Source organism: Cynara cardunculus (assembly GCF_001531365.2).
Source record: "Cynara cardunculus var. scolymus isolate 2C chromosome LG 11, CcrdV1, whole genome shotgun sequence".
In the NCBI taxonomy this organism is placed as follows: Eukaryota; Viridiplantae; Streptophyta; class Magnoliopsida; order Asterales; family Asteraceae; genus Cynara; species Cynara cardunculus.
This window is the reverse complement of record NC_037538.1, coordinates 11,720,998-11,744,060: the sequence shown is the minus strand read 5'-3', so window position 1 is coordinate 11,744,060 and position 23,063 is coordinate 11,720,998. Positions and strand designations below refer to the sequence as shown.

The 23,063-nt window shown below is 32.0% G+C and overlaps 3 protein-coding genes across 3 annotated transcripts; all 3 read right to left on the bottom strand.

The window, feature by feature from the left end:
- Positions 1–4,196: 4,196 nt before the first annotated feature.
- On the bottom strand, positions 4,197–6,438 carry LOC112521431 (BAG family molecular chaperone regulator 1-like). Its single transcript, XM_025130290.1, has 4 exons — positions 5,895–6,438; positions 5,274–5,530; positions 4,865–5,011; positions 4,197–4,668 (listed from the first exon to the last, which is right to left on the bottom strand). Exons 1-4 carry the CDS (start codon positions 6,145–6,147, stop codon positions 4,453–4,455), a joined length of 873 nt encoding a protein of 290 aa, XP_024986058.1. The 5' UTR covers positions 6,148–6,438; the 3' UTR covers positions 4,197–4,452.
- Positions 6,439–9,831: 3,393 nt separating this feature from the next.
- On the bottom strand, positions 9,832–15,700 carry LOC112521251 (lysophospholipid acyltransferase 1-like). The gene is made up of 8 exons (XM_025130000.1): positions 15,358–15,700; positions 13,499–13,554; positions 12,589–12,809; positions 12,056–12,461; positions 11,738–11,823; positions 11,198–11,261; positions 10,986–11,104; positions 9,832–10,134 (listed from the first exon to the last, which is right to left on the bottom strand). The coding sequence occupies exons 1-8, from the start codon at positions 15,654–15,656 to the stop codon at positions 9,997–9,999; spliced, it is 1,389 nt and encodes a 462-aa protein (XP_024985768.1). The 5' UTR covers positions 15,657–15,700; the 3' UTR covers positions 9,832–9,996.
- Positions 15,701–20,227: 4,527 nt separating this feature from the next.
- On the bottom strand, positions 20,228–22,456 carry LOC112521353 (F-box protein PP2-A12-like). Its single transcript, XM_025130167.1, has 3 exons — positions 21,984–22,456; positions 20,950–21,068; positions 20,228–20,823 (listed from the first exon to the last, which is right to left on the bottom strand). The coding sequence occupies exons 1-3, from the start codon at positions 22,308–22,310 to the stop codon at positions 20,430–20,432; spliced, it is 840 nt and encodes a 279-aa protein (XP_024985935.1). The 5' UTR covers positions 22,311–22,456; the 3' UTR covers positions 20,228–20,429.
- Positions 22,457–23,063: the final 607 nt, after the last annotated feature.

The following is a 23,063-nucleotide window of genomic DNA, read 5'->3' as shown; positions in this document are numbered from 1 at the left end:
AGCAAAATGCTGTGAAGGTAACTTTTTAAAACCTTCACAGTGTTTTTGCTGTGAAGGTTCGACTTTTTTTAAACCTTCACAGCGTTTTTGCTGTGAAGTTTACGTGTAAAAATGTRGTCTCACGGGTCTCACGAAAACAGGCTGGTCTCACGTGAACCCAACCCTATATATATATATATATATATATAATTTTATAAAAATTATATATTAGTGGTGGGTTGACGGGTTGGGCGGGTTGAGCCAATTTCAACCCTCCTAATTGGCGGGTTAGTGGTTTGGCGGGTAGACGGATTGGGTTTAATTGGGTTGTTAGTGGGTTGGGTTGGGCGGGTTTCGCGGGTTGACGGTTTTTTGTTCACCCCTAGTTGTTGAATAGTTAAGTGATCAGAATGATTAAGTGGTTAGAATGATTAAGAGGCTCTCATGATTTAATGTAAAATGAAATATAATTGTTTGATAATTGTTTACAATGAAATTAGGGCGCTGAATGGTTAAGGGAGATTCAGGATACAAAATCATTCAGAGGGTTTTAGAACCATTAAGAGGCAGATTTTTTTTACCAAACAAGATACACCTCTTAACGATCCAGATGTTGTCTCTTAATGAAACTATTAAAAAGTAAACAAACAACCCCTTAATCTTACATATTTGTTATTCCTCATACACATTCTTTAATCTCAATGATAACAGAGTAAGGGGTTGTTTTGTTCATGCTCTCTAATGAAAATGGTCTCTCCCGGTTTTATTTGGAATGAAAATTTGGACTTGTAGGGGAATAAGCTCATTATATTATATAATACCCAACGGTTTCTTTTATTTTCATTTTTATTGAGTACTAATTAATATTTGTAACCAAACATCCCTTAAATAGTATTCCTTCCATGTTGAATGATGTCATTAAGATACACCATCAAAATAGTTCTTATGAATAGTATTCTTTCCATTTTGAGTGATATCAAGTCCTTGAAGTTCAATCCAACTAACCCCATAGCTTGTTAATCCAAGTCTTTTTTAGGAACTAGGGATTTTCTAGTTGTTATCTTCAGTGCCTCATAATATTAGTCAGATAAGCATAATATAGCTTGGACACTCATACACAGTTACAAAAAAAAGTCTGTATACACAACTTCCATCTGTATTCCTCATGATGAGTATCAGGTTCCTCGTCATCCATTAGTCAATCTTGATCAAGTCTTGGTGTCTTCAAAGGAAAAGCAAGATAAATCCTCAAGTATCCACAAACACATATGTAAATGACAGGATTCTAACATAGGTTGATTTTATCATCTGTTTCTTTTTAACCACCACATTACCACCCTTATGGGTGATATTCATCCTTTACTGGAACAATCTGATATATTTAGGTCGGAAATTAAAATATTATATATAACAATCCATAAAAAAAATGTTGATTTCCTTTTTAGACTTATTATTAGATATTTCATGGACTAACATCAATAAAATACAAATTTATGAATGAAATATGTTAAAATTAAATAAAGGGAATTATTGATGCAAATCTATTGCATAATGGATGGTTGTTGTTTTGTGAGGAAACCATGTTACAATAATTGGTCTAGTGGTCTATGCTTACCCAATAATGATTGGGGTGAGGTTAGGCTTAGCCCCCACAATGTGGCTTGTTTCCTATTTCCTATTTCCTATTTCATTTCTTCTTCACTCACACCATTTCAACACTTCAAATTCTTTTTTATTCAATGTTATTAATTAATTTTTATGTTTGGTTATATTCATTTATTGAGAAATAATAATTCCTGTACATAGGCCCGTTTCTGACATTTTTTAGGCCCTAGGCAAAATGTAAAAAGGGGTCCTCGATAAGTACGATATTTTTTCAATATATTGTTTTTATCATCAGAAATAACGTTGAATTCATATAAAACCGTTTCTCAAAGTATTCCTGGAAGCATAATCAATCAGTATTCATTTCTAAATTAATATTATCTACTAGAACATTTTTATGTAGTATCAGTAATTTGTTTCATCATTAAAAACATCTTATAATATACTTTTGGTACATAGAAGGATATCATTTGGAGTCACAAAGTCGATTTTTTCTGATTTCCGAGTGACACTATGTAAATCAATGTAAATAAGTTGGTTTTCCATGTCATCTCATGTTAATGTTTTTTAACATCATTTTAAACTTTTATATTATGTTTTCGAATTTGGAAAGATTAACATTATTTTAAACTTTTATACTATGTTTTCGAATTTGGGATGATTAACACCATTTTAAACTTTTATATTATGTTTTTGAAGTTGGGAAGGAAAGAAAGAATGAGAAAAGAAAAGAAAAATAAAAGGAAAGAAGAAAAATTAAGTTTTTTATTCGTGTTTTTAATAGAGAAGAGAGAGGAAGGAAAAATAATAAAATAAAAATAAATTTTGATATAAATTTGTTCCTTTTCTTTTTCTTCTCTTTCTCTAAAAAATATCGAGAACATAATATTTTTCTTTCACCATTACTTTCCTCTCTTTCCTACGTAAAAGAAGACTCAAGAACATAGAGTTAGGGTTAAAACAAACTTTTATGGAATCATCAATTATATAAATTAAGAACCTCATGTTGGTAATAGTTTGAAATCTTATTCTTCTTTTAGAGATAAAATAGTACATAAGATTTATACACTAAAGAACAACTATGAAAAAACAATTATAGTTTTATTATTCTAAATATAGATATGAGTTGTACCGTCTTATATGATTGGTAATTTTTGCAAAAGGTAGGGGTTTTGTTAGCTAATAACAAAAAATTTTATCATATTCTAATATAAAAATAGAATTCGCGCGAGAATGGAACAATCAAAGGAGTCGATGGGAGATAAATTATGGAGAATATATCAAAGTTTTTCAAAGCAAGTAGTTTTAGACGTCGGTTTTAGATCAAAAAACTTAGAAAAATATTAAACAATATTATATAATGAACGACAAATTAACATCTTTATGTATTTTTTTCTCCAATATATTTAATTCATACATGTTTGGGTCTTTAATAGTTAATGTAGTATAAAATATTTTCTTGAATTAACTTTGTCGGTCCCGGTCCCGGTTCTCCGGCGGTCCCGGGCCGGGCCGGGCCCATTTGACCATCTCTATTATATATATTAAAAAATTGGGCCCCTAATTTTTATGGGCCATGGGCATACGCCTGGCCCGCCCTCCCCCAGGGACGGCCCTGCCTGTACAAAACTTTCCTATAAAATCCATTAAATTAGGGGTGTTTATGATTGCTTATTTTAGATTTTTTTTACTTATTTCAGTCTGGTATCGATGATAAGTTAAATGCTAGTGTTTGGATGAGCAAGAATAAAACTGTTTATATTGATAAACCGGTAATAAACAGTTTTTGATATGTTAATCTTTCCTGACTTGTGAAAAATTGCTTATTACCAGTTTACCAATTTAACCTTGTTTTATTAATGTTTGTTAATTATTAATCTTATTGATATAAATTTTTGTCAATAATATGGAAGGCTGTCATTTTTGGTCATTTTACATATATAAGCAAAATTTGTCAAACGCTAAAAAACCACTTATCAACTTATTGCTTTTTGGTACCGTTATAAGCTAATACAAACATTTTTTACAAAATTCCGTTTTGATATCACATAAGTTAATAAACACTTTTACAAAAAAACATAAGTTGTTTAAATAAGCAATCCCAAACACCCCCTAAGGAAAAACAATAATTATGTAGGCTATATGGTTTTTCATATAATTTATTTTTAATTGTGTTACAAACAACTAATCATATTTGTAAATCATGTATGATGAAACGACCTTAATATGGTATTTGTTGTTTATGTTAGAGTCGTACATTTGTCACTTTTTATTAAATATATGTTAGAACCTCTCTTTTTATTTGAAAGGAATCTTATAAGGTTTGACAAATCTTATATGGAGTCAGGGTTATGGTTTATCATTGAGATTTTTGTGTATGATACTCATGAAAATCTATATCCATCTAGTTTTTGATAGTAGGGACGTGTTAGTCTCAAGTCACCTTGAATCGAACGTTTTCTTCTCTATAAATGTTAAAAAAAACTTTACTCTCATCAAATTATTTTTTTTTTTGGTAAATGAACTTCCATATATCACATAATGACAAAGTCATATGTTATAATCTTTATAGAAAATTGAACAATCAACTTACAATTATATTCACAAATCGGTAGATTTTTATAATTCGCTCTTTCATTTATTTCAAGAAACATATCATACTTGATTATCCATCATATCACATGTATATATACAAAATAGACAACCATGTTTACTCTCAAATGAGAGAGATAGACACTAGAAATATACTTGCATCTGAACCAAATTACCAAAAAAAAAAAAAATTAAGGGTAATAGCGACATTTCACACCAAGAATTCATTGCAACTCTCATTCTTTAGCTCTTCCTTTGTGGGTATTTCTTCCGGATTCAGAACTTTTCCCATTCAGTCGTAACAACGATCGGCCACTTCATCGAGTCTCGTTGCTTTTCCATTGGTGTTATGAGTCTTTGCTCGAATGAGATCTTATTCGGTCGTCGTTGTAACGAGCCTTGTACATTAGCCCTGTCACCACTACTTACAATCTTGGAATTTTGGATCTTCAATGAATCGAGAATTTCTATATACCTTTGCACTCTCTTTACCTAAAAAGAAAATCATTTAAAATAGCTGAATATCAAAGGTCTTTTTAAAGCATAACTGGAAAGTTTCTAATTAATATAAAGACATTACTATCGAGATTACATGTGTAAATTGTCAAATCATTTGATGGTTTTGAATATCAGACGCTTGTCTAGAATTATCATTTAAACCAGATTTTCAATTTTCAATTAAAAATACCTGCATTCTCCTCTGCCATTTCACATCTCCGTCAGCTACGATTCCATCCAGCTTGATCAATTGCGACATCAACAACTCGATCAAATTCAATACGACTTTCTCCACGACTTTCTTACCACCATAAACTTCTATCTCCAAAATGCCAACCTGTGCGTTTATTTTTTTATAAACATGATGATTGATTTTAATTCATATACTGATTTCTAGCTATAAGAACATTTCCGACAACCATGTTATATTTACTCTCTGTTTTTTTTTTCTTTCAAATTTGGAGATTTCTTCATTTTCCCTCGTTTTTTTCTCCATTATAAAGGAGAGTTTAACATAGCTGTTGGAGCAAAATTTTCTCAAATTTCCAAAATGGGGTGAATTTTCTACCATTGAAATAGAGGTAAATTTTCTTAATTACCTGCTTCGCAAGTCTATCAATTTCTGTACTTATGTCAACAATCTCCTTTTTCGCTCTATCCACTTTCGTGGATTTAAGATTTTCAAGAAGTCTTTTTTCTCGACTCAATATATCATCAAAAACCACCATTCTTGATCCGTCTTTGACTCCTGCGACATCTAGATACGCTTTCGAGTCTCTTTCCTTGTCTTTAAATACTATTTTTTGATCCAAAGGATTCAATCCCGTTGGCCCTCCCAATATTTTCTTCAATTCCGCTACACACCAAACATCAAATTTCCAATTAACTAACCATAAGAAACCCAAAAGTTAATTCATCCACATCAAGAACGGTAATTTCGCCTACCAATTGGTCTAGCGATATCTAAGTTACATAGAGTCCGACCCATGTGAGGTCAAAGGGTTCAAACCTCACCAGAATGAGGAGGGTGCGTAAGTATTTGTTGTATATATCTAAAAAAATGGTTAATTTCGTCTTTTCACTAGTTATATACGGACGTAGACCTTCGTTCTATATGTATTTTTGCCGTTGTATCATATAATATAATGGACTATTTACATATCTTTTATACCAATATACCTAAATAGACATAAATTAATAGGAATCTAATTAGAAATTACCAAAAGTTGCTTGAGATTTAATGTTGACTTCGTGATAGGTTGAACCATATTTGACTTTGACTTTAATGGTGGGAACTACGGTTTGACTTTGATTAAGATCTGAATTCCTCTTCTGCACCAACATTCCACCGGGCCTGAGTTCCCAACCACTTACTCCCACCTCCCTACCACCACCACCGGCGCCGGCAGTGGAAGCTCCGCCTTTCGCCGCTGCAAGCTTTCCAAGATTTCTTGATTTCACAGTAGCCAACATATCCTCCTTGAGAATTCAGATGGAATTGTAACACTAATATATGACAAAAATTTCAGAGTGGAAGATGTAAAAAAGAAGGGGTTTTGAGAAGTGTTGATGAAGTTTTTGGAAACTTAAGGAGGAGGAAAACCATGAATGAAGAAAGAACCAAGATTCTGACCCACTTTTACAGACTTTGCAACTTAAACCCCTCCCTCTTGTTTTTGTGTAACTAAAAAGCTCATGAACAAAGCAACCAAAATCAAGAATTTGGTTTGGTTTGGTTTAGTTGGGTTTTGGTTCAAAGGCACCCACAGTTTTACACACTTGTGTGTGTATTTTGAATAGGCAATGATGGAAAGAGAAACCAAGATTATATCTATATATATATACTTACATATACATACATATATATATATATATATATATATAAATAATAAAGAAGGGGGAAAGAATAAAAGGAAAGGCCATGGAAAGAAGGGTGTCCACACAAACATGCATTTTACTATTTGATACTACAACTGTAATATATAATGAAACATAATTGAATTAAAATAAAGTAAATAAGTTGAATAGTGTTTGTCTTTTCCAATTCTATTTCAACAAAACACATTCTACACGTTTAAGGAGTTGATTCAAAGCTTGGTAAAATGTGGTCAATTAATCAAGAAAAAGACTAATAAATTATTATTATTATTTTAAGATCAAAAGGTAATTCGTTTAAGTGTTGACGATATAAACATTATTAATAAAATATGTAATAGAAACCAGACAGATAATTTACATATACGTATAAGACACATATAACTTTTCGAATTTAGGATTCTATCAAAGTGAAAGATAGAGGTTTTTTCTCGTATTTAAAACATTTGTCAAGTTCATAAAAAGTAATGATTTAAATGTAATAACGTGGATTTAGTTATATGTTAGTATTTGATGGGATAAGTAAGAAAAGGTTTGTACCCAAAAAGCCAAACAGTGAGAGATATGATTTAATTTAATTATAAGTTATGTTATATTGTTTGCTTCTTCAACAAACAGCACACATTTTAAATAAAAATTAAAAACTAAAAATAAAGAAAAAGAAAACACAAGCACCAGCAAGGATTGAAAAGGACAAGAAAAAGAAGCCAGATATGTGCCTCACCTTCTTCCTTTCTAATCATTATCTTCAAAATTTACGCTCCAAATATTATATATATATATATATATATATATATATATATATATATAAAGGGAGAGAATCATGTCTATACGAGAATAATATCTATTTAAAAAAACTGTTGAATCATATATAATTTTAGATTAACATCATGTACAATATCACATGTGATTCACGCAATATTGACACGGCCATTAATGTAAAAATCACATATGATTTTGTATATAATTTAATCATTTTTTTATTTTCTTAAATAGTACATATTCTTGTACGAACCTACGTCTATATTTGGAGATTCATTTAGAAATGCTAAATATTTTAGGAACTTAGGATCCATTTTGGTAATCATTCGTCTATACAGTATGTACATATGCATATAAATAATTTGTCTGGTATACAAATGTACATAATATGCACACGTACATATAAACCAATTAAGAAACAACTTTTCAATTACTTTTATGTACATATGCATGTCGTAAAGATGAGTTGATAGAGTGTTACTCATTTTTTTCATTTTTTTAGAGTTCCCTTAACCCCTCCCTCCCTCCCTCCCTCCCTCTCTCTCTCTCTCTCTCTCTCTCTCTCTCTATATATATATATATAGAGAGAGAGAGAGAGAGGGTGTTTCAATAGAGAATATGATCAAAATAAAATAAAAAATACGAGAACATCATAATTTAATTTTTTTTTGCACAATTTGCTTATGATCTCAATAAAGCGACTCCGATTTAATTGGCATGATGTTGTAGCTTACTGGAATTGCTAAAACAATCCTAATTCACCCCTCCATGTCACAAGTGATTTCACTGTATTATCATATGTGATTACAGAACATGATCAACACAAGTATGTGGATGACTTGGCCCGCGACCTAAATTGTGATCAAGGTCGTTTATAATCACAAATGATTTCAGTGTGTCATCGTATATTCTTATTTGAACTATGTTTTTGTTTGAACTTTGAACGTCTCTTTATACACACACACACACATATATATATATATATATATATATATATATATATACATATACATATACATACAGAGAGAGATGGAGTTGAAGAGAGAATCCAAAAAATAAAAACAAAACACCGCCATTAACCATCGAATCTAAAAAATTAGACGACTTAAAATTCAAAGATAACCGTGCTTGCGTGTGTGTATTTTTTTTTGTCTGAGCCGAGGGGGTCAAAAGTCGTATTTTTTCGTCAGATTGGTGATGTTCATATATTTACAAAATTCAAATCTATAAATGGGTATAACTGGTTTTACTAAATACAGATACGAGATGTCGATAAGTAAAGAAAACACAAAAATACAGGAGTCGTCGCTATCACCAACAAACGACCACATCAGCCAGCCAGTTACTTTGTTGATCAGCTTCTAGGGCCATAGGCTCTTGGCTTCAACAAGACTAATCCAATGTTCCAATCTCACCCCTCCACTCACTTCTTACTATTTACATACCACCCCTTCATCTTTTTATTCTCCTTTTCTTTCTTTATTCACTTGGATTGTTGTAATAAAAACATTTTATGTGTGAAGAACTAAAAGACTTAAAACCACAGCTTAAGATGGTTGTGATAAGATATGTTAAACAATTTTAAAGGAGGCCGTTGATCACCATGCATTATAAGCAATGCCAACATGGTTTGATTGAATTTTCTACAAACCTCCAATGAATCTCACGTGACTTCACGTGATCATGTATCATTTTCAAAATCCAAACTATTATTATTAAATTCAAAATTTATATTCATTTCTCTGTACCATAGCCATAAATACAATTATTTATTTATAAATCGTAATCATTAGTCGTGGATGCATAAATAATCATGTGTTTGTTGTTAAAAAGTATTTAAAAGTCAAGTTTAAATTATAATTGTATTCTGAATTGATGATATGTATTTATTTAGATTTAATTTAATCTGAAAAATGTAAATATATAAAATGATAATAATAATAATAAGAAATGGTGAGTGTTGATAAAGAAAGTGGTAGATGAATAAAATGGAGCAACCAGGAACACCACATGTGGTTCAACACTTGATGATGTAGCCACCCTTCCATCCTTTACTACTCAATGGGACCATATAACACCACTTTACACCACACCAAGAATGAGACCCTAAACCACTATAATTACCACCACATTTCACCATTTTCCCAACTAAAATAATTCTATCTTTTCACCATCAATAATCACTTCAAAACAGGCAAAAGTGGTGGTGGTGGTGGTGGTGCAACCATGGTGAGGTGTGGTGTGGTGGTGGACTGGTGGTGGTCCATAAAAGAGGCGAGAAAATATGGCATTATGTTAATAATTGGGCCGGCCACAGGTCACCATATTCCAGCTGCCTTATTCAAGACTAATAATGATAAGTGCAACCAGAAGGAGACTGAAAATGCAAAGTAGGAATAAAGACCCTACCAATTACCTTTTATTTCGGGGAATTGTGCTCCCAAAGCAGACCATAGAAAGGCGGTCAGGTCGGTACACCCACCCTGCTAAAACAAAATGCAATGCTCCTCGAGAAACAACTTAACATGTCGAAAAGACTAAGGATTTCATGATAATTAATCATAAGTGTTACATACTAGTTGACGGTTGCAATGGTAAATAAATAAAAACGCTGATTCTAAAAAAACATTTTGCTTGAAAAAACCTCAACCTTTGCTTTTGCATGAAGCAAGAGAGATGTGTTTATCAGGCTTCTTTTCGGGCTTTGGATCTGGCTGGTTTTGGCTTGATAATGTTGCCCAGGAGAATCAAAACCACTGGAATGACAGTTCCGATATAGTGTACGCTCCCATATGCAGCCAATGTTTCCTCCAGGCTTAATACCTGTTGCAAAAACATCAACAAAATAAAATTAAAAAAAAAAAAAAAGAACAGGTTTTAAGTAGTTTATTAAATTTCCTCAGCTATTAAAAAAACGAACGTGGTGGAATTTCTGATGTATGAGTTTAAGGCTATGTTTGCCAAACTATCTTATAAGCTCGTTGTTAGCTGAAAAGCTCATCAACTAGCTTACAATGTTTGGTAAAAACTAGCCGATAAGTTGGATGGCAATGTAAACTTCCCCAAAAGGATAGGTTTTTTGGTCATTTACGTAAAATATAAGGGACATAATTGGAAAGAGCGAACAAAAACTCCCCCGGAGCTTTTTGAAAGTTTAAAACACCAGTTTCAAAAAGCTAGCTTATAAGCTAATTTATGGCCTATCAAACGGGTTTTTTTCAATAAGCTAGCTTATGGTTCCCAAGCATGGCCCATGGAGTGACACATTCCGAATTTATTATACTTAGAACTCTCATTGCAAATTGACCATAAAAAATTGTCAAAAAGAACACTACAGTTATTAGTATCAAGTGATTTGGGACAAATATGCAAGCCACCAACATGTTTGGCATCTTCTTGTCTACAATCATCCATTCTTGCAAAATCTAGTGTTTCTTGCATTTGCACAAGCAGGATGGTTTCTTTACAACAAATTAAAAAAAGTTAAGTAGATCGTTCAAAAACTCATGCATTCTTTCAATTTGGAAAGAAGAACAGAAAAGAATATTGATGTTGGATCATAATGAAACCCATATCCATTTTAGATTTAATACTAGAAGCAACCTTCAAACTCAATCTATACGAGATAAAAGATAAGAACCAAAAAGGAAAAGCATATCAAATTTCACACTAACCATGAAACCGACGCACGAGTAGTTTAGAACAAGAAGTGTGTAAGCAAAGTTCATGAGCATGAAGGTCTTCTTAAGTATCACTGCATTTGGTGGAACCGATTGTTGCCATCTGTAAATGGCTGCTCATAGACAAATAAGAACAATGGTAAGCTAATAGAATAAATTGTATCCATGAAAGCCAGTCATGTAGATAGGGTTGACATATTTGTTACCTCTTGAACCAGCAATCATCAAAGCAGATTGAACAAAGAATATCATGTATCCAGGATATAATCCCTGTTGTTATAAGAAATATTACAAGTCAAATTGAGAAAGAAGCTAACCCTTCTCAAGAAAGAAAAGAATATGATACCAACACTGGAAGATTTTTCATGAAAGAGTAATTTGCATACAAGAGAATGATGTAGTACTCAAAGAGTAACTCGACTCAAACTCAACTCACTAACGCAGTTATCACAAATTAATAATTTTGGATTACCGCTAATCTCCCATTTCACACATTATAAAGGGAACAGACTACTCACATGCATGATTCAGTTTTGGTACAGCTAAAACTGGAATATATAACTATCATTAGAAGTCATCACAGTTAAGTGTAGCTCTTCTTTTTGGGAAAGGAGAGCGATCTCAGGTGACTTTCTAAAGAATAAAACAGCCAAGATTCGATTCATCCATTTCAGATATTAGAGTAAATAAAGTTTGGATTTGTAAGAAATCGAAAGATTAAAAGAAAGAATGCACTTTAAACTTACATGCCAGACAGCACTAACAGTCTGTGTTGCTAGCAACTGGAAAAAACCAGCCTTCTTCCCCTTTTGAACAAGTCTGTCATAAACGTCTGAGAACACATACAAGTATTAGAGGGACGTAGAATGCAGATTGCTTCTCACAGGTCCATAAATACGCATTAACTAAACATGCATGTGAATAGTAAAACATTCCATATATTGTAAAATTAAAAGGTGGACCGAGAATTAGCCACTAAATGAAGAAACTGTATCTCTAGGTATTTCAGATAGTCGTTCAAGAACAGACACAAAATATTTTAGGCTGGCAATGAGAAGACTCACAATGACGAAGCCATGTGCTGACTTGTATGTTCCATACGAGTGGTAACTCAACCGAACTCTTTGCAAACTCAACACCCAAGACGTCAACATTTTTTGCACGGTCCCATCGTGCTTTGGGTGGAGAAGAATTGGTCCAACCACTGAAACCCAGGCCAGATACAACGAGAGAAGCTTCTGAGATGGACCAAATGAAATAATATTTCCAACGGGCTGTAAAGCCAGACATGTACTGGTAACTCAGACGATGCACAAATCCCCACTCTTTATATATTGGCTCACTGAATCTGGACAGTGGATGATGGGGCACAAGATATAAGTACAAACCCATGCAGAAAGCTGCTTGGAGAAGAGCTTTAAGTGTAGCCCCGAGAGGTGATGGTGAACCTTTCTCCGACTTCGTCCAAATCTGGGAAATTGATGTCAAAGATAAATCCATTACATTATATAAGATGCAACTCAAAGAAGAGAAATTGAAAGAAACAAATGCACAATAACAAGAACAGAAAAAACAAGCAAACAACTTGGTGCTTTACCCCTTTCCTTTCTGTCCAATCCAAATAATCCTTGACCTCATAAACTGGACCGGCAAAGTGACTTCCACAACACAGACAATATCCCACGTATTCGATTAAAGAGGGCAACTTAATTAACCGATTTTTCTTCTGGGATTCACGAAGATCTTCCTCTTTTAACAATCCGTCATTATAATTAATAGAGCATGATATCACTTTCAATGTTATCACCATAAGAGAGCCTACATAAAAGCATAAAAGATAAATTAATTGCATACAAATCGAGCATTTACTGTACAACACACTATAACGACAGGATAATGAAGTCAAAGGGCGTAAATGAAATGCAGAGTGCTCCTCAAAAAATTGAAAACTATATCTGATCCTCAAAATTGCAGTTTATTGAAATCGAGTCAAGTAATAAAAGTCATACTAGATGTATATAACAAGACCTATCCCCTAGGTACAAAAATAAAAACCAACAAATTCACCATCTTTTGTGCGACTCTTTCAACATGTACTAGACATGGCTATCATCATCTTTTTTTGACCTTGGTTGTCGAGGCCAGCTTGCACACACCATGACTAATGCCATGGGGCCCTGAAGACAACAGTCAGAAAAATCCCCACTGGCCTTGAGGAGACTCGAACTAGTGACCTATGAGGAACCCCAATGCTATTAGCATTTTTATGGCTCCGTAAGGGAAAACGGCTCCACAATGACGTTTGTTAAATAATACAGAATGGAAAATATGTGGACAGAAAGTGTGAATGAAATTTTAGCATTCTGAAAAAAACTCTCTTTTTGGAGATAGAAAGTAGTGGTATGTTACTTCACTTATCCTGCTCCACTGTTATTTTATTTCTGTTTTTATCCCAATATAATTTTGAGTTAGTATATATTAAGTGTGAAGATGGAGAGAATTCTTACCAGTAGCATCAATGCCTCCTTCCTTCCATGCATCTCCACTCATATAGTATACATGGCTACATGTTTTCCAATAGTTAACAATAGTTAATCCTTCAATTTTCCAACTTTAAAATACATCACATTATAAAAGAAAAGGAAAAGTGAACTCATTTGAGAATAATAAAAACAGAAGGAATGTTGATTCATAACAGAGAGCCAATGAAATACATGATACAATTTACAATTCCAAAAATAAATCTCAAATATTTTTAAAAGAGCTTTGAGGGGGGATTGTGATGCCAAGAAAGCAATATGCTTGGAAGTAACTTAGAACAGAAAGGTAAAGATGATGAATCAGAAACAGAAACAAAATTATCTATGCGAAGTCGCAAACACATGTTGTCAGCCTCCTTGGAAATTTTTATCAGTACTTATAGTTAATATAATATTGGTAAGTAGTAGTAACAAATATCAACTTTCCTTAAAAAAGGTGTCATCAACATAATATATTTCTCAAGTTCTGGGCAGGAAAAATGGTATTTGCAAGTTTGTTTGATGTTGAATATGGAAAACAAAATTCATCCGTTGTGATTGTTGAAGCACCGATACTCAACTTAGATTGCCATTTCTGCAGCAAGTGTGAACTAGTGCAGGAGAGAGATGATTTGGCTAAGGGCTTTTTAAAGATTCAACTATATTTTATCATTTAAAGTTCTTGCTTCAAGGCTTATAATACTTGTGATCAGAAGAAGAAGAAAACAAATATTTTGATATGTTATATATAGTTTTTAAAATCATAAAATATTTACTTTGACTCTACAAATAATTAAGTTTTGGCATATATTTTCTACTTCTCTCTGTTCCTCTTTTATTTCCGTAGCCATGCATATCATCTCCAATGTCTGTCATGTCTTTCTGAAATTAATTTTTATCAATATGCCTAAGCTTATTGTATATATGTTTGCAGGATATGTCATTCAAATAAGGTTGATTAACATGTACTTTGATGAACTACAGACAGAATAGTGCTCATAAAAAACGAATAAGGGATTTATGAAGCGATTGTAAGAAAGAATGTGATAATCATGGTTTTTCTGATACAAAGCATACATTAACTGGGCAAAGGTTGCAAAACAATGAGGTGTCTATCCATTTTGTTCATCCATACTAGGACAATAAAGGACTGATCATAACACACACTGCACAGCAGCTGACATGAGAATAATATAAAGTATCCAATATTACAAGCTGATTGTTTTAGCTTATTCAAAAACAATCTTTTGCATAGAAGCTAAAAAGAGCATTCCTTGATTTGAAAGGAAAAAACACATAAATCCTAAAATGTTAACCTTCATTGTGCAAAAATACACAGTACTTTAAATCCTGAAACATGTGTCATGTGTGACTCTCTCAAGAACATGCAACATGCTCCTGATCCGAAAACATGCACATTTTAATGTCAAATGACCTGAAATTTCACTCCAATTATGCATGTAGTAGCATAAATTGATTCAATTAAAATTCAAAATGAAGTTGAAAGTACAAGTTTGGCTAGCGATGAACTCTACCTTTTCTCTGTTATTTTGAATTTAATAAACTCCAAGATCACTACTTATGATGGAATAAGGCGGAAACTTATCATTGTACATTTGGACTGCAGCTCACATTATAATAACCTTATTTGCAATTGAAATTTGTTGGTTTTATCAAATTCATGCAAAGTAATGACCTCATTTTAGTTACGTGTACTCGGCAAAGTAATGCGTAATTGCATGCTTAGCACCGAATGAGCCCAGATTTCACAAACTTAAACCTAATTTCTCGATACTATTCAAATAAATAAAATTTTCAAATTTAACGATCTAATGTAAATATCGTACCATCCAATGAGGTAACCCATGGCTGACAAGAAGGAAATTATGCCGCATCGTTTCCTATAGAGGACCATGGACGCATAACTTATCAACATAGGCACGAAGAAGTGCAGATTCGAAGAGAACCCAAAGGATATGTAGGAAAGCAGGGCACCGGTGAAGGCGGCATAGAGGTGTCTGGCAGCGGGGCCGCCTGGGACGAAGCGGTGGAAGAAGCTGACAGGAATGGTGGCAACGAAGCAGAGAAGGAATCGGAGCACCGGAACCGATACTCCGATCGCCGACGCCATTGATTCCATCTCCATGGTTTTCTGCTTTCTCTCTCACGCAGAAACACGCACTGCGGACTGAGTTTCCCAGGCGTCGAAGCGCTTTGTATATAAATCCACATCACAGTCCCAAGTCCCAACCCCCAAACACAAAATAATATTAAATTAAAATTAAATAATTATTTTAATTCACTTTTTAAAAACTTTTTCCATTTTCTTTTTCCAAATTATGTCTTTAATACCTTTTTAATCGGTTTTTCTACCTAATATGGATGTTCGAGTCAAGAGTTGTGCCTCGATGTATCTCGAGGAGAATGCACTTGCATTCAAGTAATATCATTTGATTAATCTGTTTCAGCTTGTTTTTCGTATGTATTCGAAGGGTTCGACAGTACAACCGAGATAGGGACAAGTTTTCTTTCTATTTTGTTGTGTGATGTGATAATCAAAAACCAGCGATGATCACGTCTACAGTCAACGTTCTGTTTGTTCATTATGTCATTTTGTTGTGATAATTATTTGATACTTGTTAACATATTACTTATATGTGATTTTAGATATAAGGATGTTTTCAAAATTACAGGTAAATACAAAATCACATGATTATTCTTAATTAATTACTTTATTTTTTTTATTTTTAATTATGAGTTAAATAATTTGGAGGCATGTAAATGTTCTTGTATTCTCGTAAAACAAGGGTGTTCTTGTTTGAACCTCCACCGATACATATACATGAATCATTTATGTTTTATTTGTCTACAGAGTTATATTCCTCCTGAATCAAATGAAACATACATGAAAAAGTCAGATGTTCTTAATCTCAATCAGATCTTATGTTTGTATTTATTAAACAAAATATTTAGCTTAACTATGCATTTTATCCTGGTTTATGAAGAAGAAAAGGTTGAAAAATATATTTTATAGTCAAAATAGAACTAATTTAAAAAAAAAAAAAAAAAAAGTCAAAAATCGTGTTCGGATTGTCACATTCCACACTAAAACAATTTGAGGTTTGTTAGTGGTGGTTCATCTTTCTAAAATACACACATGTTAAATAAAAACAAGATTTTTATATTATATTATTTTATTAACTTTAATAATTAAAAACTTATTTTTTATTAAAAATTTCTATTTTTTTATTTGATAAGAAATTTGCTTTTCGTGAATCTTAATATTTGATCAAAGGTTTTAATCTGAAAATATGTATTTATTCAAAAGCAAAAGCTCTTATTTTTAATATAATATTAGTGATAATATTTTTAATTTGGTTATAATGAGTAATGACATTAAAATTCCATATAAATATAAGAAAAATAAGCAATAGGAAAGAACAAACAAAAGTAGGGTGCAACTACCAAGGCAACATGGTGAATTAAATAAAAAAATGAAATTTCAGTTTCTATGTTTAATAAAACCATATATATTAAAAACATCATTTTTGGAAATTTTGTTTATGTTTCTTTCTTTAAATGCTAGAAATAGATTTAGTGATTTACGGAAGGAGGTCGGAGAGATGGAGGGGTATGTGACGGTATTTTTTAAGGGTTGGTTTAGGCTTATTTGGTTCCATTTTTAAAATGTGAGAATGAAGTATGTGAAATTTTATTCGGAAAAGAATGAAGAATGCGAGAGTTCTTCCATTTGAGTGGAACATCTACGCATGGGTACGAGCTCCATGGGTTCCCTCGACGATGTCGAACAAAAAGGAGTTTTTGCAAAGAATATAACTCTTAAGCATACTTTTGTAATAAATCAAGTTTGGATCATATTTTTATTAAGGCTTCACTAAACGCAGCAGGAATTCAAATTTCTATTAAAATATAATATAATGTAAATAGAGATGTAACTTTTTATTATTACAATGGCAAAACTATTTTTGAAGTAAGATAATTAGTTAAAATAAAAATTATATAAAATTGTAAAAGTCAAATAGTCAATAATATTTTTTTCGTAAAATCGAAAACGTCAAATTCAAATTTACTATCGCATCCCATTTAAGGTGATTTTTGATATATAGTAGAGACATCAAGTTATGGTGAGAATCGTATTTTAAAAATGAATTGATTTGATGCATCTTGATATACTTCATTACTATTGACATTCAATTAAGATTAAATCAAATATGGAGATCACTTCTTACACTTCTTGTTTTTATCCAAAGTCAAAACCCAATACTAGCTGAGATTTGAGAAGATGATCAAAAAAATTTAATTGGGCCAAAATATATAATTAGTTATTTGGGCTCAAAGTTTATTGCCTTGTGAGCTTAATTAATATACAATACATAAACAATAAAGCCTTTATATAAACATACTATATCTATATCAAGTATTCAAGAAACTTTTTGGCGGAAATAGTTGAAATGCTTAGCGAGAGAAATGGCTAACTAAATTTAGGGATTGTAGCAGCTTAATAATATAAACATTGTATAATCTATATATATACTATATTTATTGATGCATATTACTTGAAATTCAAGATTACAAGTGATTTTGCATAAGTACAACTTATTAAAGCTTCATTTTTAAATTCGCGTAACTAATTGCAGATAAATATAATCAAATATAGGATAAACATATATTTTAAATATAGAAAAGCTAAAATATAATTAAGATAATCATTGAGTTTCTAACATAATGTATAATTATTATATTTAATAAAAATTATATTATTAAACCAAAAATAAATTACTTTGTTGTTAGACCTAAATTAAATTATAAAAAAAAATTGAATTAAAGAAGTCACACAAAAAAAACGAGAACTATTAAATAGTTAGTTTAATGCTAATATCGATTTTTTTTTTTTTTAAATTTATGCTATCTTCGAATTTATATTTCATTCAAAAATAAAAACATTATCGTTTTCTCAAAAACACATAAAATCATATTATATTGATATGGACAAATAATAAAAACTAAACATTAAAATGAAGATTTATCTCGTTGCATTGCGCGAGTACCTTTCTAGTTATATTATAAAGCATTTGACAAAAATTCTTAAAAACCATTTTTTATGCAGAAGGTACTGTTTATTGATGCATGTTACTTAAAATTTAAGATTACAAGTAAATTGTGCATAAAACATTATAATTTTTTATGCAGAAGGTACTGTTTATTGATGCATGTTTGAGTTCATGTAACTAACTTCAAATAAACATAATCAAATAGATGATAAACATCTTATTTTTAAATATATAAAAATTAAAATATAATTAAGATAACTATTGAGTTTTAACAAAATACTTAATTATTATATTTATAAAAAAATTATATTATTAAAACAAAAATAAAAAAATGAATTATAGACGTACACAAAAAAACAGAAATTTTAAATAGTTAGTCTGGTACTAATATCAATATTTTTTTTAATTATTTATGATATTTTCATATATATATTTTATTCAAAAATAAAAACATTATCGTTTTCTCAAAACCACATAAAACTGTATTATAATATCGACTAAAACAAAAAAAACTAAAATCGAAATGTATCTCGTTGCATTGTGCGAGTACTCTTCTAGTTTATTATTTTAAGAAGGAGTTTTATACATAAATCCAAGTTTTTTTTAAATTTGTCCCTCGTAATTAAAAAATATGCTTCTTCCATCAAGAAAGAACTCTTCTCAATCTGTACAAACATATTAATTCACACATACAATTTTATCCATAAATACTTAAGAAAAAACAAACCAAACACCTCTTCGGAGAGATAAAGAGGTTATTTGATAAAAATAAATAATTATGTCTGTAGACGAAGAATCGTGTGAGAATAAAAGTTAAAATGTGAAACATAATAAATGATTTGGATCTTTGATCACTTTTTTTGATCATCAATGTTTCACTTCATTTCGCTTCTCGGTCGTCACTCTCACTTACTGGATAAAACTATCGGTACTTGTTATCGTTCTTATCGGGTAAGATTCACAATCCTTGTCTTCTTCATTCGATAAGGTAAAGTGACCCGGTAAGCAACTAACAGGTGAACATTTAATAAACGATTCTAACTCCTAAGTCAAACTTTATTATCTTTTAAAGTTGCATTTTAAATATATCTTTATAAAAAATCAACCCCTAGCCGGTCTTTTTTTAACCGAACTTCTAACCTGTTGTGACTTGTGAGCAAAAAATAGGTTCAGGGTTGACCAATCAAGCATTTAAGCCAATCCAGTCCTTAATTGATATCGGGCCTTTTCTTTTTGTAATCGATCCCTAGCCGCACTTGGTTATTATTCCTATTGGTGCATCTTTACCCAATGTAAATGTAGACGAAGGATCATGTGAGAAGCGTAAAAAAAGATTTGAACCCTTATCACTTTTAATCCACCCTCATCCCATGAACTACGTTTCTCACGGGAATTGATCTGGTGCATCTCATTAGGGTTGATCTTCACTTAGAGTTGATTCAAGAGTGGAGATATCTTGTTATTCTTCTCACTATAACTTCCATTCGAACCATAACCCAACCCTGTAAATACATTCCCTTATTCAGTTATTGTATCAATGTATGTAGATGTGAACATATAGATACACCAAAGGATCACTCAATCAACGATATCTTAGCTACCTAGAACCCAGTCTCTAAGAGGTCAAAGGTTCAAACCTCACTGAAATTGAAAGAATATATTTAGCATATATAAATATTACCAAAATAACTTGAAAGTTGTTGATTTCAAAAACACTGCTTTCATACTCCTAATCTATCCACCACTTCATAACATACCCTCTTTATCTACACAGGTTATTGCACATCAAAAACACTGCTTCTAACCCCTACCTCTCCATCTATTAATGGTAAATCAAAAAACCCATTTCATTTTGGGCATATCAGGACTCCATCCACACACAGTCCACCTTTAGTGTGTGTACAATCAATCTGCATCATAGAGAACTTGATCTTCATCGGTATCTTTGAATCCTCAACAACAAAACTCCCAACACGATAAAGATTCCATGTCCCCGGTTGTGTCAAGTAGCATTGAGATATTGCTTGTTGACCATCTGAAGTTGAAAGCTGGAATCTCACCGGTTTTATGTCCCACCCATGAACATGCGCCGAGTTGCAGACCCTTCGCCCAAACCTTTTCTCCGACCGCCCCAGCTGCAGCCGGAAGTAGAGGCTGTATGTTCCTACTGGGAACGGGAACTCAACCTCTCCGTCAACTTCAAACCACCAAATTTGCTGCAGATAGGCCACAGAACGAAATCTACATCCAAGAAATCAAACAAACCTAATTAATACAAACAGTTCTTTATACCATAAGTGAGGGCAGGATGAATGCAGTGAAGTGTGTGCAAACAACCAAGCACAATGAAACAAACAACTATTTTACCTAGATTCCTCGGTAGAAATCCGGCTCCAGTATCTACGATCATCAATGCCAGTTATGGATAAGCCGTTAAAAGACGTCAACACACAAGGCTTTCCTGTGCCCTTATGCAACCAAACTTTCTGCATAAATTCAAAATGGTATCAGTAAACCCCATGGCCAAGAACTAATTTGAAAGAAATACAAGATCACATCTTATAGATCATATCATCGTATGATTCTAAATGAAATCTAGTTAGTACAAAAGTATTGCTTTCAAATCATTATCTTCGACCTAGATCAAGACGGAGCACCAACAACGAATCTTGGCCTTAAGGAAACTACAATCATTAAGGTCAGATCTTGATCTTCATCGATGACAACAATTTTAGGGAAAATCAATAATGCTCATCACATTCAACATCAAAAACATATTCCATACAAGCAAAAGATTTCAGCAAATTATCAACTTTGCTCTCTTTTTGTGTCAAAACTCTTCATCCTTCACAAACCCATATCAACTCAAAGCACTTAAGCAATATAACATCTTTTATCTGGTTCAAGATTTCACACAAACTGCTCAATTTTGCACTCTTTTTGTCATAAAACTCTTTGTTCCTCAGAAACCCCATAAAACAAAATAACATCCCCTATCTATCATGTTCAAGATTCTCATACAAACATTGCATTTCACAAAAATCATACTCGATTTATGTTGAAACTCTTTGGTTCTCACAAACCCATATCAAATAAAAGCAAATAAATAACATCTTCTTTCAAGAGATTTCTCACAAATAAATTACTCTATTTTATCCTATATTTGCTTCCCAAAATCCATGTCCATAATAGCACATAAAGCAATGTAACATATACGGATACATTGTTCCCCTCTTTTTTGTTCAAATCCTTTTGTTGATCAAAACCAAAAGCACAACGAATTGAATCGTACTTAGAGAATCATATATTCAATTGCAAACTTTGTGAGTTGAAATTTGATGTTTATCATAAACCCTAATCGGAAAGGGGTATACATTTCGATATACTCGTAGAATCCTTACCTTTGTGTTTCCATCAATGGAATTAGGTCGAGATAATATGGCATAAATATCCTTTTTGCACAAATCAGAAGGGAATTCATCAAACACCCTGGATATCACAGACTCATAATTCTCAGGCAATTTCGATTCCCACACAAAATCAGCCGACGAAGCACCACGAAAAGCACGATTAAGAGCCGCGAGCCTACAGATCTCTTGTGGGTTTAAGTGCACAAGAACAGAACCCACCACACTCTCCGGCAAATCACCCAGACCCGTTTCCGGCGCCACCGCCGGAGCAGAGGGTGTGTTGCACATAGCAAGAAAAGACGAGATACCAGATCCCATAGGAACTACAGGAAAAACCTCAAAGAATCAAAAACTTTTTATTGGGTGTTGTTTTGTTTGTGGATTTGATTGAAATCCAAAGAGATTCGAGGAAGATTGAGAGGGATTTTCGGGAAGAGAGAGAGCGATAAACGAATAGAGGAAAAGGGGATATTTAATCAGGGATGATTTATAGCGTTGGAGAGTGAGAGATCTTCAATTAAAACGGATTAAGACATAATTAGTTGGATAATTTCCTTCCAAATAGCGGCGACCATTGGCGTTGTATATCTTTAATCTATATACATATTATATTGGTCTTTTTAAATACAATCCATAAAATCCCCAATATAAATTTTCATTGACTTTGACCAACATAATTACATATTTATTTTATTATATTTAATATGAATTTTTCCTCATGTCAATTTTTTATTACTTTTAGTTATGTTTTAAAATAATTCAAAAAAATGTTTTTCATTATTTATACTATATTATAAAGCATTTGATAAAAATTCTTAAAAACCATTTTTATGCGTAAAGTACTGTTTATTAATGCATATTACTTAAAACTCAAGATTGCAAGTAGATTGCGCGTAAATATAACTTATTAAAACTTCATATCTGAATTTATGTAACTAAGTGCAGATAAATATAATCAAATACAGAATAAATATTTTATTTTAAATATAAAAAAATCTAAAATATAATTAAGATAATTATTGAGTTCTAACAGAATACTTAATTATTATCTTTATAAAATATTATATTATT

Excerpts from the sequence above, each read along its gene's own strand:
- LOC112521431 (XM_025130290.1), bottom strand. The coding sequence starts at position 6,147 with ATGTTGGCTACTGTGAAATCAAGAAATCTTGGAAAGCTTGCAGCGGCG. Across the intron at positions 5,531-5,894 it reads TAAATCTCAAGCAACTTTTG|CGGAATTGAAGAAAATATTG; the intron begins GTAATTTCTAAT and ends TTTGGTGTGTAG. Across the intron at positions 4,669-4,864 it reads AATGGCAGAGGAGAATGCAG|GTAAAGAGAGTGCAAAGGTA; the intron begins GTATTTTTAATT and ends TTTTCTTTTTAG.
- LOC112521251 (XM_025130000.1), bottom strand. The coding sequence starts at position 15,656 with ATGGAGATGGAATCAATGGCGTCGGCGATCGGAGTATCGGTTCCGGTG. Across the intron at positions 11,105-11,197 it reads GATGATTGCTGGTTCAAGAG|CCATTTACAGATGGCAACAA; the intron begins GTAACAAATATG and ends GTCTATGAGCAG. Across the intron at positions 10,135-10,985 it reads ACTCGTGCGTCGGTTTCATG|GTATTAAGCCTGGAGGAAAC; the intron begins GTTAGTGTGAAA and ends TTTTTGCAACAG.
- LOC112521353 (XM_025130167.1), bottom strand. The coding sequence starts at position 22,310 with ATGGGATCTGGTATCTCGTCTTTTCTTGCTATGTGCAACACACCCTCT. Across the intron at positions 21,069-21,983 it reads CCATTGATGGAAACACAAAG|AAAGTTTGGTTGCATAAGGG; the intron begins GTAAGGATTCTA and ends GAATTTATGCAG. Across the intron at positions 20,824-20,949 it reads ATTTCTACCGAGGAATCTAG|ATTTCGTTCTGTGGCCTATC; the intron begins GTAAAATAGTTG and ends TCTTGGATGTAG.